The sequence below is a fragment of the Petaurus breviceps genome, unplaced genomic scaffold (assembly GCF_028583685.1).
Source record: "Petaurus breviceps papuanus isolate PSGF00001 unplaced genomic scaffold, PetGlider_PUasm1.0 181, whole genome shotgun sequence".
NCBI lineage: Eukaryota > Metazoa > Chordata > Mammalia > Diprotodontia > Petauridae > Petaurus > Petaurus breviceps.
The window spans coordinates 26,579,066-26,596,439 of NW_027185784.1; the positions used below are offsets into that span (position 1 = coordinate 26,579,066).

Consider the following 17,374-nt stretch of genomic DNA (forward strand, 5'->3'; position numbering starts at 1 on the left):
TCCTCTTCATCGTGTATATAGCTTGTTTCTACATTTGTTTTTATGCTGTCTCTCCCTTTTGATTGTGAGTTCCTTGGGGACAAGGATTGTCCTTTGCCTCTTTTTGTTTCTGCAGTGATTATTACAGTGCCTGGCATATAGTAGGCACTTAATAAATGTTTATTTATTGATTAACTAATCAGTCAATGAAAAATCTGTACCAGGTATTGTGAATACTAGTTTAGTTCCATGTTGCTGTGTAAAAGCCTAGGAAGAGAATTAAAAAAAAAAAAGAGGAGTGACAGCTAGGCTAGTGCATTTCCAAGTATTACTTAGGTGGGTGGAGTTGGAGGAGGGGAGACTAACAAGACCAGTGACATCATAGGTAGATACCAACTGAGACAAGAGATTCCCAGCTTCCACACGTGAAATGCCTCATGACCAACTATAGCCCACACAGGCTTGCCCCAGTTGCAGCTCTGATCCCACCATGAGCTCCAGTCTTTTCTGCTGTGTGGCTGTTTGTCTCCTCAGAGTAGGTGAGTCTGGGCCAATGAGAGAGAATCCCTGACCTTCACTTGCCAGAACCCAGTTTGAAAGCTTTTCTTCCTGGCTTCCTGTTCATCTAACTTCTGTCTCCTTCCATCACAGATTTCACTGATAGCAAAGTTACCCAAACCCCCAAGTATGTGGTGACAGTGGCCAGGCAGCCTGTGCTACTGAGATGTGAGCAGGATCGGGAAGAAGACAATGTGTTTTGGTACCAACAGAAAACGGGGCAAGAACCAAAGTTAATCTTCTACTATTATAATAAGTATATGGCACGGATAAACACTCCTGACAACTTCGATGGCAGCCGACCAAGTGCTTCCCTCTGTTACCTTAACATCACAGCCTCACGTTTGGGGGACTCAGCCACGTATGTCTGTACTAGAGGCAGCACACCACAGCACTGCAAAATCACCTCTTCTCTTGGCACAAACTTTTTCTTAGCACAACAGCTAACGTTTACTCTCAGGGGCTTCATGTATGACTTTTAAGAAGTTTAATCCATCACCTGTGCCGGCTTTTACCTACAGGAGAGACAGACAGACAGAGAGACAGACAGAGAGACAGAGAGAGAGAGAGAGACAGAGACAGAGAGACAGAGACAGAGAGACAGACAGAGACAGAGACAGAGAGACAGAGAGAGAGACAGAGTCAGAGAGAGAGACAGAGAGAGAGAGACAGAGAGCCACAGAGACAGACAGACAGAGAGACTGAGAGAGACAGACAAAAAGACAGACACAGAGACAGAGCAGAGAGAGAGACAGAAAGACAAAGAGACAGAGAGACACAGGAAGAGACAGAGACTGGGACAGAGACAGAGAGAGACACACACAGAGACAGAGACACAGAGACAGAGAGACCTAAAGAGAGACTGAGAGACAGAAAAACAGAGAGAGGGACAGATACAGAGAGAGAGAGAGACAAACACAGAGACAGACACAGAGACAAAGAGAGAGAGACACAGAGACAGAGACAGAGAGATGGAAAGAGAAAGATGGAGAGGATTAGAGGATGGGAATTGACTCTTAAAGAACTGGGATGAGCATACTACCTAAGACTAAAGTGGACTCCCTTTCGAGTCACTGAGTAATATTAGATAAAGTACTGAGGTCAGGGAGTTCTGTGGGTCTGAGCAGGAGAGGCAGAAAGGATTAACGGAAATATTAAATGAGTGGGGTGAATCACTCTTTGGCTACTTCAGGAAAATTCAGAGGTCAAAGGGAGAACAACTGGATGGGATGAGGGGGATTAGAGAAGTGATGGTGCAGAAGAACTGAAGCAATCCAGTGGCTTTTGGCAGGTAGGAGTGGAAGAGGTGGGACAGAGTTCTACTTTCAGTATTTTTTTTTTGAGAAAACCAGAGGAGGATATAGAACACTGGGTGCCTAGGTGGGCAAAGGAAACTACTGGTAATTTTGAAATCTTAGGTAAGAAAAGAAAGACCTTAAGGTGACCAGGGACCCCCTAATCTCTTCCCTCCCCTTCCAGCTTTCTTTTATGTATTGATTTCCCCCATTAGATTGTAGCTCTTTAAGAGCAGGAACAGTCTTTTTTTTTCTTATTTGTGTCTCTAGCACTTAGCATAGTTCCTGGCACATAGTAAGAACACATACACACAGACACACAAAACACACATACACACAGAGTTAGGTGGAGCAGAGGATAGAGCTCTGGGCCTAGCGTCAGGAGGATCTGAATTCAACTTCACCCTCAGACACCTTCTAGCTGTGGGACTCTGGGCACATCACTTAATCCTGTTTGTCTCAGTTTCCTCATCTGCAAAATGAACTGGAAAAGCAAGGACCACACTACTCCAGTATCTTTGCCAAGAAAACCCCAAATGGGGTCAAATATCTGAAACAAATGAACAACAACAAAAATATGTTGAATTAGGTGACCTTCAAGGCCTTTGTAGATTAATAGATCTTGTGATTCATTATCTCAACCACCCCCCACAAAGATCCGATGATGGAATCATGGCAAACATTACTAGCCTCATTGTACAAATGAAGAAACTGAGGTTTTTTAAGGTTAAGTTCCTTGTCCAAATTGATGCAACTTGTAAGAGTTGAAACAGAAGTTTAATCAAAGTGAAGGACTCTTTCCATTACACTGCACTGGGAAAAATGTGATCAGTAGGTTGGGGAGGGAAAATATAAAATATCAGATTGCTTATGGACTAGAAGGAGGATACTTGGAGCCAACAAATGGTCTTAAATGCCATCAGGATCAAGATACAGTGGAATACATTTGAATACATGTTGATGGGAGGGAAACGAGCTAATAGTAAGGGAGGTGGGCAGTAAAGTCAACACAGACACTGTATTTTATTGAAATCTACTAGCAAAAATTCAAGGTCCAAAAACTGAATCTCATGAAGAAAACAATTCCCTCATGAATACTAAAGCTAGGTGTTTGTCCTGTATTGAGATTTATTCCGACCAATAAGGAGGAACTAGTAACTCAAAAATAAATGGTAGGATTCTTGAGAGGGAGAGACTATGTCATGTTAGATTTGTGAACCACAATGGCATATGTGGTATTAGGGACTACCCAAAGAGTAATTAAACTGCCCATACTTTTGGGTTATAGTGACTTCCCTTTCTTAATTATTTCCTATTCATCCTGTACATAGTTTGATTCTACATTTGTTTGAATTTTGTCTTTCCCTTTAGACTGTGAGCTCCTCAAGGGCAGGGACAGTGCCTGGCACATAGTAGGCACTTAATATTGATTGATTGATTAACCAGTCAATGAAAAATCATTTAATTAAGCTCTTATTATGTACCATGTGCTATAAAGATCAATTTAGCTCCATGCTGCTCTGTTAAAGGCAATGAAGAAAATGACATAAAAAAGAGGAGTGTCAGCTAGTGCATTTTTGCTTAGGTGAGAGGGGATGGGGGAGGAGAGACTATCAAGACCAGTGACATCATAGGTAGATACCAACCAACAGAGACAAGACATTCCCAGTGCCCCAGCCTCCACACATGAAATGCCTCATGACCAACCATAGCCCACACAGGCACGCCCCATTTCAGCTCTGATCCCACCATGGGCTCCAGTCTTTTCTGCTGTGTGGCTGTTTGTCTCCTCAGAGTAGGTGAGTCTGGGCCAATGAGAGAGAATCCCTGACCTTCACTTGCCAGAACCCAGTTTGAAAGCTTTTCTTCCTGGCTTCCTGTTCAACTCCTAACTTCTGTCTCCTTCCATCACAGATTTCACTGATGGCAAAGTTACCCAAACCCCCAAGCATGTGGTGACAGCGGCCAGGCAGCCTGTGCTACTGAGATGTGAGCAGGATCGGGAAGAGGACAATATGTATTGGTATCGACAGGACATGGAGCAAAACCCAGAGATGAACTTCTTTTACAAGCAGTGTTCAACACGGAGAAACAACACTCCTAATAACCCCCATGGAGTCGGCCGAGTGTTTCCCTCTGTTTCCTTGACTTCACATCTGTGGGTTTTGGGGACTCAGCTACATGTCTCTGTGCTTGCAGCAGTGCCATGACGGTGTGGAGTCACCTCTTCTCTTGGCACAAGTCTTCTGTATCTCCAACCACCAACGGCTACTCTCGGAGACCTTAAATGTAGCTTTAAGGAGCTCGGGCCATCTCCAGGCCAGGCTTGTGGCTGCACCTGCTCCTCTTGGGAGGAAGTTGGGGGAAGATCATCATTAACCCTCAAAAAACTGACCTGAACGTACTAGCTAGGACTAAAGTGGGTCACTGAACAATATTGGGTAATGTACTGAGGTCAGGGAGTTTTGTGGGTCTGAGCAGGAGAGACAGAAAGGCTCGATGGAAATATTAAATGAGAGGGTGAGTCACTCTATGGACATTTCAGGAAAATTCAGAGGTCAAAGGGAGGACAACTGGATGGGATGGGGGGATTAGAGAAGTGCTGGTGCAGAAGAATTGAAGTAGTCCAATGGCTTTTAGCAGGTAGTGGTGGAAGAGGTGGGACAGAGTTCTACTTTCAGTATTATTTTCTTTTTAAGAAAGTCAGAGGAGAATAAAGAATACTGGGTGCCTAGGTGGGCAAAGGAATCTGCTGGTGATTATGAAATCTCTGGCAAGAAAAGAAAGCCCTTAGGGTGACCAGGAACCCCCTAGTGTCTCCCGTCGCCTTTCAGCACCCTTTTATGTATTGTTTTTTTTTTTTTTTTCCCATTAGATTGTAAGCTCTTGAGGGCAGGAATAGTATTCTTTTTTCCTTATTTGTGTCTCCTGAACTTAGCACAGTTCCAGGCACATAGCAAGCACTTAATGAATGTTTATTAAATTGAGTTGGTAGGGTCTGGTTTGGATTTTTTCAGGATGGGGAGATTTGGAAGTGATTTCCTGGTTTTCTCTAACACATGCTTGTCTTCTGTCTCCTGTGCCTAGGTTTCCATCCACAGCTAATTACCCAATCCCACTGATTAAATCTCAGGCCTTCCATACTGACTCCATCTCTCTGAGCCCTTACCAATGTCCTCTCACCCATTCCCATTCCACGTCTGCGCTTCCTGTGATATCATCATCTTTCTGCTACCGTGTTTCCCCGATTATAAGACACTGTCTTCTTATTTTTTTGGACAGAAAAACACCAGAGGGCTTATTTTAATAAACATTGACAGCAATTTTAATGAACAGGTAAATGTGAACAAAAAAAGTACCTTTATTCAATAATGAATTCCATAAAGAGGATGACGCGCTCACTGCTGCAGCTCTGATTGGATGCAGCTCGGAGCATGGCTTGCGTTTCACGGGGGGGGGGGGAGACGGTGCATACAGAGGGTACCGTAATGTAGCGTGTAGTGCAGGGGATCACCTTCACTACAGTAGCAATCTCAATAGGGCTTATTTTCAGGGGAGGGCTTATTTTAGAGGAATCTTACACAGTAAGGGGAGGGCTTATTTTAGGGATAGGTCTTATTATCGGGGAAACACGGTACTGCTACTATTTTTTGTGGCATACTACATTTTTGGTTTTGCTATATTTTGTAGGTAAACTCTGCCCTACATCTTAATCCAATTTCTCCTATTTTCTTTGTCTTCACTTCCTTAATTTAACTGAAATATGGCTCCATGATTAAGACAATACATCTTCTTTTCAGCTATTCCTTTGGAAGTTTTATCTTCTCCTTCTCCTCTTGACTCTATGGAAAAGGATAGAGGTGGGCCTCTTTTTGATACTCTAATGCAAGTTCTGGATTCTCTTTCTGGCCCTCATCTTTTGAATCCTAGGATGATTCTCTGTATCTTCTCTTACAATGACTGAAGCTATCCATTGTCCCCTCCTGTCATTGACCCTGGTTTTATCTTCCTAGATGACTTTAACACCAGCTTCATGTTCTTTCCTTACAGCCTGTCTCCCACCATCATCCTCACTGGCTCCAACTTTGTCACTGGTAATCCATCTGATGACCATCACCCCTTAGATTTGTTGATTTAGCAGAATTTTGTCTCTACTCCTTCTCAGGTGTACTTCAAGAAGATCCTATAATGGGCTGTGGTACAGGAAACTGCTTCCCTTACAATGTTTCATCTTCCCTCACCACCCAATCTGATCATGGTACCCTTACTTTCCAACTTTTCTTCAACCCCATCACGCTCTAAACCAGTTTTTTTTTTTTCTTACTGCTACTGGGCAATTTTTAAGCACTCAACTTTTGCAGTTTACTCCGTCTACTAAACTCCTTCTAGGCAGATGTGAATCCTTGTTCATTGTAAATTCCAAGGCGTGCCATTAATGGTGCCCTGACCAACACTTAGACTGCCTTATCTATCTGACTTATCAGCATAATACACACACACAGAGCATATAACAGTACATCATACATAGCATGTGCTCAAGAAATATTTGTTGAATTATAATAATGTATGCTTTAATGTAGGGAGGCTCTAGTGGGGACTTTCTTCAACGATGCAGATTATAATTTATGGTATTAATGGAGTTGCCTGGAAGCACAAGAGGTGAACACACAGTTGTCTCTTGTCATTTACTATGGTTAAGAGTATACAACCTCTTGGGTGTAGCTAGTTGGCACAGTAAGTAGATTACCAGTCCTGGAGTTGGGAGGACTTGAGTTCAAATCCAGCCTCAGACACTTAACATTTACTAGCCATGTGACCTTGGGTGAGTAACCTAACCCCAATTGCCCTGCCTTCCCCCCTCCTAAAAAAAGCAAAGAAAAAAAGAGTATATGACCCTTGCAACTGTGAAAAAACCGTGAATGACTTTAGGCTCCATCAAACCATTATTTTTAATAATTCTGATATTTATTTAACATAGAAAACAAATAAAACAATACATTGTACCCATAAAAAGTTGCAGATTCTACGTGAGATTACTGTCTCCCACAGCAAGAAGCCTCCCACAGAAGAGTCTTCAAAGTATCAGGTATACCTGCAGCAATTTCCTCATGGCTTTCTTTTTATGAAAAGCACATGATATAACCATCACTGATGGAGAAAGTCACGTGACTGGGTCTGGATGGTAGAGAGACAAAAAGTAGGTATCTCTAAAGAAAGTGAATAGCTCATAATTCTTTATTGCACTGAAATTTTTAACAAAATTTAACTATTTATAAGTTTATATGTGGATACTTATGGTAGTAAATGATAAAATAGGTTAAAAACAAACAGTATTTATGCATTTATAACTTATTAAACTTTCATTTTAGTTTTCTATTTAATGCTGAAAATCTAAAAAGAAATCCTATTTAATTATTGTTGGCCAACCCATGAATAACCAAAACCACAAAGTAAAACCTGGGAATATTGAGGCATGACTCGGTGTGTGTGTGTATTTGTTTCATAACAGTCAACCAAGTAATTCTCTCTGTTACCTTGACATCATATCTTTAGGTTTTGAGGACTCAGTTATATCTATCTGTGCCTGCAGAAGCGTAATGCAGCACTGCAGAATCATATCTTCTCTTGGCACAATCCTTTTGCATCCTCAACAATCAAACTCTACTCTCAGGGAGCGTATATATGGCTTTTATGAAGTTCAACCTATTTCCAGGGCAGGTTTGTGGTTGTAACTACTAGACAGAGAGAGAGAGAGAGAGAGAGAGAGAGACAGAGAGAGAGAGAGAGAGAGACAGAGAGAGAGAGACAGAGAGAGACAGAGAGAGACAGAGAGAGACAGAGAGAGAGAGAGAGAGAGAGGACAATAGGATGAGCAATAACCCCATAAACCCTAATGAATTGCCATGAGCATGATAGGCATATAGTAGGCACTTAATATATGATTATTCCCTCCCTGCAAAGAAAAGCTTTTTCAATGGATGGATAAGACAAGTTCTCATTTGTCAGTAGCAAAGAAAAAAAATAGTAGATGAAAAGACTGAGATCTGAGAGAGAGAAATGCAAGGGAAGATAGAGGAGGCAATCTTGTGTAGAAGATGGGAAAGAATGAAATCATGCTCTGCTTAACCATTAGAGGTTGGGTTTTTAGTTTATAGCTGAGTTTATAATTTATAGTGTCAATTCTATTTCCTTTCTGCAGTTGCATGAGCCATTTCTAAGGGAGTCTCCAGTCTCCACAAATGGATTCTTAGTCAATTTGAGCCTGATTACTATAGCATGGTTTTGTTACACAGATTTCTCCAGATCTTAAGAAATAATTAAAGTGTTAATACAAGTTTCCAAAGCCTTTGCAGCAGAATGTTTTTAGAATATATTCTCCACCACAGATGAAGGCAAATCTCTCTCTCTTTGGTCAAGGAAACTTTCATTTTTAATGCTCCTGAGGTAGAGGACTTTCCATGGGTTGTTTTATTTTTTTTTTCCAACTGCTCTCTGTGTATTTGAATTCCTACCAGTAACAGCTTAAGTTTTATTTTTTGTTATTGCCTTAACCTTCAGTTATGTAGCATTCTTTGATCCTTCCTTTTCCCCATTTCTATTGGCCTGTGCTATGACATAGGAAATTTCCAATGAGAAAACTTTCTGCCAATTCAGATTAGCACCTGATCTGCATTTCATAGTCTTAGTGGATTGTTTGGAGAAACCAAGAGGTGAAGTACCTTGTGAAGGGTCACACAGGGAACATGTGTCAGAGGCTAGACTTGAATCCAAGGTTTCCTGACTCCCAGGACTGGCTTTCCAGCATTAAACCACATGGTCTTTCTTCTTCCCGCTTGTAGTCAAGAAAACATATTTTACTTTTGGCTTTCCTCTCCAGCCTCTGCTTATCTTGATATTCGGTGATGTTACTTTGCCCAAAGATTCACCCATTACTTTAAAATAAGTTATTTTGTCAGGAAGCCTCAGTCTTTGTAAATTGTAAAGAGGTCTGGAACCTCTCACCACTCCTTTGCCCAAGAGTGTGTTTTTGGGGAGTGGTGGAGTAAAACATTGTATATAATGTTACATTTTTTGCATATATTTTGTGTGTTCAGTTTTACTGAATATTTTTCTTCTTTTTGTTTCTATTTCTTTTTGCTTTTTTTTGAGGGGGGCAGTTGGGGTTAAGTGACTTGCCCAAGGTCACACGGCTAGTTTTGTGTGTGTGTGTGTGTGTGTGTGTGTGTGTGTGTGTGTGTGTGAAGTGTTTGAGGCCTGATCCAAACCCAGGTCCTCCTGACTCCTTGGCCAGTGCTCTACTCACTGAACCACCAAGCCGTCCCCGTTTCTATTTCTTTTTAAAGAAAATTCTTTGTTGTAAGGAAAGGTCTTTGGCAGCAAGAAAGGGAGGAATAGAAGGAAATTTAGATGTCAATCGATGTTCACAATAGGCTTTGGATATTGTCATGAGTATTTGTACAAGGCAACTAGGTGGCACACGAGAGAGGTCCAAGCCTGGAGTCAGGAAGACTCATCTTCCTGAGTTCAAATCTGGTCTCAGAATACTTTCTAGCTTTGTGTCCTTGTTCAAGTCACTTAACCCTGTTTGCCTCATTTTCCTTATCTGTAAATGAACTGGAGAAAGAAATGGAAAACCATTCCAATATTTTTGCCAAGAAGACCTCTAATGGTGTCTTGAAGAGTTGGGCACAACTAAACAGTAACAACACATTTGTACAAAAAATGATATGAAGCATCCAGATATGAACCCAGCGATGAAACCTTTGTTCAAAGATCTAACATGAGAAGGGGTCTCAGAAGAATAGAAGGAAACATATATTAATTAAATGCTCACTATGTACCAGGCACCTTCAAATACAAGCAAAAGAAAACCAACCCCTGACCTCAAAGAGTTTACATTTTAATGGGGAAAGGCAATACACAAAGGGAGCTGAGCAGTGGGGGAGGGATGGGTGTGGTTTATCTAGAAGCTAGGAATAGGAATCAAAGAAGAATGAAGATCAGACAAGTCCTTCCACAAAACAAAGGTTTCCGAAGGAACCTACTGAAGGCTTTATTAAGTAGACTACAAATTTGACTCAATCCAATCCCTCATTTTGCAGATGAGGAAGTTGAAGCCTAGGCCATTAAGTGACTTGTCCAAGGTCACATAGAGAGTAAACATCACGGGCAGGGTTTGAACCAAGGTCATCTGATCCCAGGGGCAGTACTCTATACAGTATGATGCTACTTCTGACTTTGTTGTTTGCTGAATGTGTTCAATAAATGCAACTATGTCCATTCATGGCTGATTGAGGGGACTGCTTCCATTCATATCTCAGATGCTTTACCCTTACTCTGAGTAGTAGGCCAATCCCTCCTTGTGTGCTGAGGTAGAGAAAGATCTTAGATCTTTCTCAACAGACAAGCCACACCTACAGTGCAGGAGGAACCCAAGAAGCCTGAGTCCCACAGACACTCCACCCAAACAAGCCAGAGCCCTGGACTTCACTGATGCCACCATGGAAACCAGACTTCTCAGCTGTGTGGCCATTTGCCTCTTGGGAGCAGGTGAGTGCCCAGCCCAGAAGAACAGGTCAGGCCTGAATTATGAACCTTTCTCTTTTGGCTGCAACATCAGCTTCCCTCCTGAACTCAGCCTTCTAGCTCTAATCTCTTCCTCTCACAGGTCTGACGGATGGCATTGTTCTCCAGAACCCAAGATATCTGGTCACAGGCACAGGAAAAGCAATGAAACTGAGATGTGACCAGGACCAGAATTATGATTATATGTACTGGTACCAACAGAAGCTAGGACAGGAGCCAAAGCATCTTCTCTATTCCTATAAATTGTCAGGTGTTACCAAGGAAAAAGGCATCTCTGATAACTTCCAAGTCAATCGATCAAACATTAATCTCTGTTTCCTTAATGTCAGTTCCCTGAGTGTGGGAGACTCAGCCATCTACCTCTGTGCTATCAGCATACACAGTACTGTCAAGTCACCTCCTCTCTGGGCATAAACCCCACTCTTAATCAACGACCAACAACCCAGTCTTGTAAAGAGTCTTTTCCATGCTACTTGGATAGGAAGTTGGTTTGTGGTTACAGCAGCCTCTATTATAGAAAGCAGTTGGGCATTAACCCTTTAAAGCACGGGTGCATCATATGAAGCATTTGTAGAGGACCAGGCATTGAGTCAAAAGTGGATATTGGTGAGGTCATGCTAAGATTTGGTATCCCTCAATATAGTGATCAAGAATTGGTATGGGTCTGAGCTGGGCAGTTAGGTGGTGCAGTGGATAGAATGCCAGACGTGGAGTCAGGAAAACTCGTCATCCTGAGTTCAAATCTGGCCTCAGACACTTACTAGCTCTGTGACCTTGGGCAAGTCACTTAACCCTCTTTGCCTCAGTTTCCTCATTTGTAAAATGAACTGGAAAAGGAAATGGTAGACCATTCCGGTAACTTTTTTTTTTTTTAATGGGATCAGGAAGAGTCAGATACAACTGAAACAGGACTGAATGAGTTGGGTAGATAGTAAGGCCTGGGCAGAAGTGCTAAGGGAGGTCAGAATCTGATGTCAAATGAAGCAAAGCAGGAGGGCAGAGTTTGTGAACCTCAGAACTGAGAACATCAGAGACAGAACAAAAGAGCCCTAGGAGATCAGAAGAACACAGATTCAGAGCTGTATGGGACCTAAACTGCCATCCATCTATTATAACCTGTTCCATTTACAAATGTGAAAAATGAAAGGCCCAGAAGATATTAAAAGTCTAAGGTCATAGATAAGCTACTTGTTGGCAGGACCAGGGCGAGGAACTACATGCTCCTATTCTCAATGCAGAGGGACCTTTCCATTCAACCCATTTGGAGAAAAGAGTTAAAAAGATGGAGTGGGGCAGGGACTGAAGATGAGGGAAGAGGAGCTGTAGTTTATCTCTGCAAAGGAAGCCAGGGAAAAGAAATGAGTGCTTTAGAGGAGGGACATATAGGGAAATGTTTCTCATTTAAGCCATTTCAGGAAACTGCAGGCAGAGCCTTCTCCTTCTCATACAATGCACTGTAGACAAGGTTGTAAGGAATATGAAGAAGGAAAGGGCAAAGAGATAAAGGTCAGGAAAGGAAGACTGGTATAGAGATGGGGAGGCAGGTTAGGATCAGATTTAGGAGCAGATAACTGCCTGTTAAGGAGTTTAAAGTTAATTTTTCTAGGCACTGGAAAGTCACTGAAATATTTATTAGCACAGAAAAAAGGGGAGGAGTGTGCCTCAGGGAGAGGAACATTTCAGATAAAATTAGAAGAAATCAAGCCCATGGTGTCAGTCTGTTTCCCTACCAACACAAGAACCAGTAAGAACCCTTATAATGTGTATTTTAACTGGTAAAATATCTCTCCCCTGTTTTTCTGTGAGGTACAAAACATCTAAATGGACATGGGAGTCTATAGGAAGTGTCATGTCACAGAGAGACACAGCCAATTGAAGACTAGGAAGCCTCAGATGCTAGCTATATTCTAGAGATTTGGAGATGCCCCACTCCTTTCTTGTCACCACTATGGATACCAAGCTCTTCTGCCGTGTGGCCATTTGTCTCCTGGGGTTAGGTGAGTCTTGGGCACCAGTGGGAAATTCTTGACTTGGACTTGCCAGACTTGGATTCAAAGTGAAGTCTACAATTTACTCCTTACTCCACAGGCCTTGGAGATGCTGGAGTCTTCCAGATGCCAAGAAACCTTATCACAGAGAGGAAAAAAATCGTGGTATTGAGATGCGACCCAATCAAAGGACATAATTATGTTTACTGGTATCAACAGCTCCCAGGACAAGAATTGACATTGTTAGAATATCGTGACAATAATCAAGTCATCCATAGTTCAGGGCTGTCCAAGCCCCTATTCTCTGCTAACTGGCCCAGTGGCTTACCCTACAGTCTGAAAATCCAACCTGTAGAATTAGAGGATTCGGCCCTCTATTTCTGTGCCAGCAGCTAAACCACAGTGCTGCACACTAACCCCTCTCTATGCATAAATCTTCCCAAGCTCAGGAAACAGAAGAGCGTGGACTGGGTATGTGAATGGGGATAAATCATTAAAAAAAGTTCTAGGTATCTAAACTAGTCTTGGGCTACTGGGTCCTAGGTGAGACAGAGTGGAAAGTCAAGGAGATGGGAAGGTTTGGGATTCAGTAGTTAGACATTTATTGTTAGGGAGAGTGTGGCCGCTAGGTGGCGATGTCGATAGAGTAGTGAGCCTGGAGTCAGGAAGATTTATCTTCCTGAGGTCAAATCTGGCTTCAGAAACTCACTAGCTGTGAGAACCTGGGCAAGTCACTTAACCCTGTTTACCTCAGTTTCCTTATCTGTAAAGTGGGCAGAAGGAAATGGCAAACCACCTTAGTATCTCTACCAAGAAAACCCGATATCGGGTCATGAAGGTTTGAACATGACTAATTGACTAAACACCACCACCAACGATAACAATTATTACGACAAGGGATTCAAAACTTGGGTTCAGTATTCAGGACTGTTGTTAGGAGGTATGAACCAGGGACTGCACAATTTTCACATTAATGGAGAAAGCCCCAAATATCTTCACCCTCAAATGTCTGAAAGCCTGACATCCAAGCAAGCAGAAACTTCTCTTTTGCTGCTCTCTACCAGAGTAAAGTGCTCCTCCCTTTTCCTCCCATCTCGTAGCTCATGATCAGGGGCACAGAACACAGAAACATCTCCCTGGCTTAATCCTTTCAGTGTCCACATGGGGGCAGTAAAACATTTCTAAATGAATTGTCTCACTCTATCAAAACCCTTACATTTCTGTTTTTACAGATCATGTATTATTTAGAGCTAGAAGAAGCATCAGAGACCATCTAGTACAACTCTTTAATTTTACAGATAAGAAAATTTAGGTCTCAACATCTAGTGACTACAATCCCTTGCTTCCAAATAGTCTTCTCTACACTATTCAAGACATGTATTTGGTAAATTCCATTCTTAACACAAGAGGGGCTGCTCAATCATTTTCCTTTGTCAAGCCATCCCTCCTTCTGAAGAATCCACAATAATTTTATTTCAGTTCATGTCGACTTCCTCCAAGCTTAATCTTCAGTAAAGCTATCTGTGTTAGGCAGATCCTCCTGAATTGTTTGCTAGCAAGTTAAGAAAGGCAAGAGATTCCTTACTATTCTTCCTCCTAAGTCTGCCTGTGGGACTAGCATTGCCTTGAGTTCTGGAATTTCATACAATTACTCTGTCAATCAATCGATGAGATTTATTGCAGTGACTCTGCTAAGTGCTGGGGATAAAATACAAGAATGATATATTTGAATGAAAGGATCTCATGTATGATCAGGAGAAACAAACTAAATTAAAACAAGGTCATTGCAGAAAGGGCAGTAAGTAACTTGGGGGAATCAGCCAAAAACTTCAAGGGTTATATGACAATCATATTTAAATATTTTAGAGGATGGGTGCAGCTAGGTGGTGCAGTGAATAGAGCAACAGCCCTGGAGTCAGGAGGACCTAAGTTCAGATCTGGACTCAGACACTTGACACTTAACTAACTGGGCGACCTTGGGCAAGTCACTTAACCCCAATTGCCTTGTCTTCCCGCCTCCAAAAAAAGTATTTGAGGGGATGTCATATAGAAGAATAACATGGGTATTTACTTGCCAAAGAAAGTAGGAGTAATGGATGGAAATCGAGGAGATGCAGATTGATTGCCCGGAGGACAGGGTGGCAGTGGTGGTGGTGGAAAGGGTATGGTTTAAATACTCTCACAAACTGTGTGACACTGGCAAAGGAGCAGTGGTGGTGAGAGTGATAGTCCTGGTTTAGGGTTTAAATGTTCTGATCTCTTTGAGTGTACCCCTAACACTTGGTTATGGCAGAGAGACAGAGATTGGAGGGATACTCAGAAGCTTTCTATAGTGTAAGCAAATATATGACAACAACAATAAAATAACTAAATAAAAAAAGTGATTTAGAAAGGCAGTATCGCAGAATGAATCAGGAAAAGTCAGGCACTATGCCAAGCACTGGAAGGGCTGCCGAAGGGGATTGAATGAGCTCAACCTTGATGAAGTGCTTAAGACTCTTTATATGTTCCTACAATCACAGATCCCAGAGGCTGATACCATTTGTGTTTGCAAAGGGACTGAAGTTTCCCTACCTTGTTCCACAGAGTGTGCATGCTCTTCTCTGGAGCTGTTTATAAGACCGAGAGAGTTGACAGAGATAGTGACATCAAAGGCAGATCATGTTTATTGAGTCTGGGTGATCTCAGATCTCTACTTCCAGATACCTGAGCCCTGAGCTGGTGAGATGATCCATTCCTGTCTTGTCCCTGATATGGACATCAGATTCCTCTGCTGGTTTTCCATTTTTCTACTGGGAGCAGGTGAGGTATGGGGCCACTGGAAATCCTATGCTTATCAGACATTGACTCTCCTTTCCCTGACTCAACGCTTTTATCTCCTCATGCAGGATTTGCAGATGCTGGTGTCATTCAGGTCCCCAAGCAGCTTATCAAAGAAACAAGACAGACAGTGATACTGACGTGCACTCCCATTTCTGGACATAACAGCCTTTTCTGGTACCGACAGATCACAGGGGAGGGAATAGAGTCCCTGGCATACTTCCGGAACAATGAGCCTTTGGATACCACTGGATTGCCAAAAGATCGATTCTCTGTTGAATGGCATAAAAATAACCCGTCAACGCTGAAGATCCAAGCCACAGAGCACAATGACTCTGCTCTCTATCTCTGTGCTAGCAGCCTAGCCACAGCACGGCAGAGTCGTCTCCTCTCTGTACACAAATCCTCTTTCTTTTCCCTCCAAGCTCTTCCCCAACCCTGGGCAGGGCGCCTCCCACCTCTTTCCTCCCTGGAAGAGGAAGTGGGGTTGTAGCTTCAGCTGTCCCCCAGCCTCTTGCAGAAGGGGGTAGAGCAGTTTCCTCATCTGTACAATGAGGACTGTTTGTTACATGACAACTGAGGTACCTACAGGCTCTAAATCTCTGATTTTATGAAAGCTTTGTATCATCCACCACAAAAGGGACAGTGAGTTTTTCAGTGCTGAGATTGTGGGCTATCCTGTCAGGGGTGGCACAGTCAACTCTCAGTATTTATTAACCCCCAAGGTTTAGGCCTTTTGAATTGTGATTAGGATTTAAGAACTTCCCCTCCTGCATCCTCTCCCTCTCTACCCCTGCACCACTGTCCCACTCTCTTTATACAGAGTTATTCATGACACATTCTTAGGTCAATCTTCCTGAGGCTTCTAAATAAATGTCCATCACCGCACCCAGAGCCACAATTAAGAAGGGGCAACTATCTCAGATCTAATAAGGGATATTTAGAAAATACCTGACAACACTCTCCATGGCCTTTCCCACTTAATCTACCTCTATGTCATTTGCAACAGAGGAAATTACTCCTCTTCAGCCCTTAAGGAACCTGGTTAGGTTTCATTCTCCTCGTGGCCAGACCCCAGAGAAGCCTACAACCTCCCCCAACTCCTCTCACAGCCACTGCTACTTGCCCTAGGTGTAATAAAACGTCTGGCTATGGATTATTAACTAGGATTATTCAATTAACAAATGATAATTAAATATTTACTATACAAGGGACTCTTCTGGGCATTCAAATTCAACAAATGACTAGAGATAGGAATAAAGGAAGATAGAAAGACCAACAGGTGACACGGTGGATAGAGTGTTGGAGCTAATCAGGAAGGCCTGAGTTCAAATCTAGTCTCAGACACTGACTGGCTAGGTAACTCTGGGCAAGTCACTTAGCCTTTAATTGCCTCAGTTTCCTTATTTGTAAAATGAGGATAATGACCGCATCTGCCACCCAGGGCTGTTGTGTAGATAAAGTAACATAATATTTGTAAAGTATTTTGCAAACCTTAAAGTGCCGTATAAATGCTAGCATATAATGAATCCAAATTCTCTCTCTTTCTGTCTCTCTGAAAATAGGGAAAGTTCTCTAACAGAGGTACCTATTATCCCCTGAACAAGGGAACATTGTGATACTCAACAAAAACTTAGTATGTTCACTAGGAATACAAAGACCGAGAGAAACAGCTTCTGTCCTTAAGGACCTTATATTAGAAAAGTGTGAAAAAACATGACATATTTATATGGGACTTCATGGTAATAAAAAGATTCATAAATACTAAATGTCATTTGATTGCCATAATAATTTAGATATATAGTGTTTGTAGAAGATAGGTAGTGTTTGGAGAAGGAGAAGTTATTCTGGACTTGTGGAGAAAATGCTGACCTTTCTTATCTTGAATAATTGCAACAAGGGAGGGAGTTGGTACAAGCCAAGTTATAATGGCAATGCTGAGTGAAGTGATGCAGAGTTCCACCAGAGGGCAGAAGAGAGCTCCTTTAGCATTCTGTAGTATCCACCCATAGAAAAGAACTGGCATTTCACCTGACCCTCAGTCTCTCCTTTGAGGAAAGAGTGCAGTCAGTTCTAGAAGATGCTGAGTCTTCTATTGCTTCTAGGAACCAGTATGTGCCAGAAATCCTGGGGAGTTGGGGAAGAAAT

The 17,374-nt window shown here is 42.2% G+C and overlaps 1 gene segment (V, D, J or C); it reads left to right on the forward strand.

Moving 5' to 3' along the window:
• Positions 1 to 12,366: 12,366 nt before the first annotated feature.
• On the forward strand, positions 12,367 to 15,845 carry LOC138160393 (T cell receptor beta variable 18-like). The segment is given in 3 exon segments: positions 12,367 to 12,415; positions 12,507 to 12,673; positions 15,462 to 15,845. Coding segments are annotated over 3 exon segments (474 nt in total).
• The last annotated feature ends 1,529 nt before the right edge of the window (positions 15,846 to 17,374 follow it).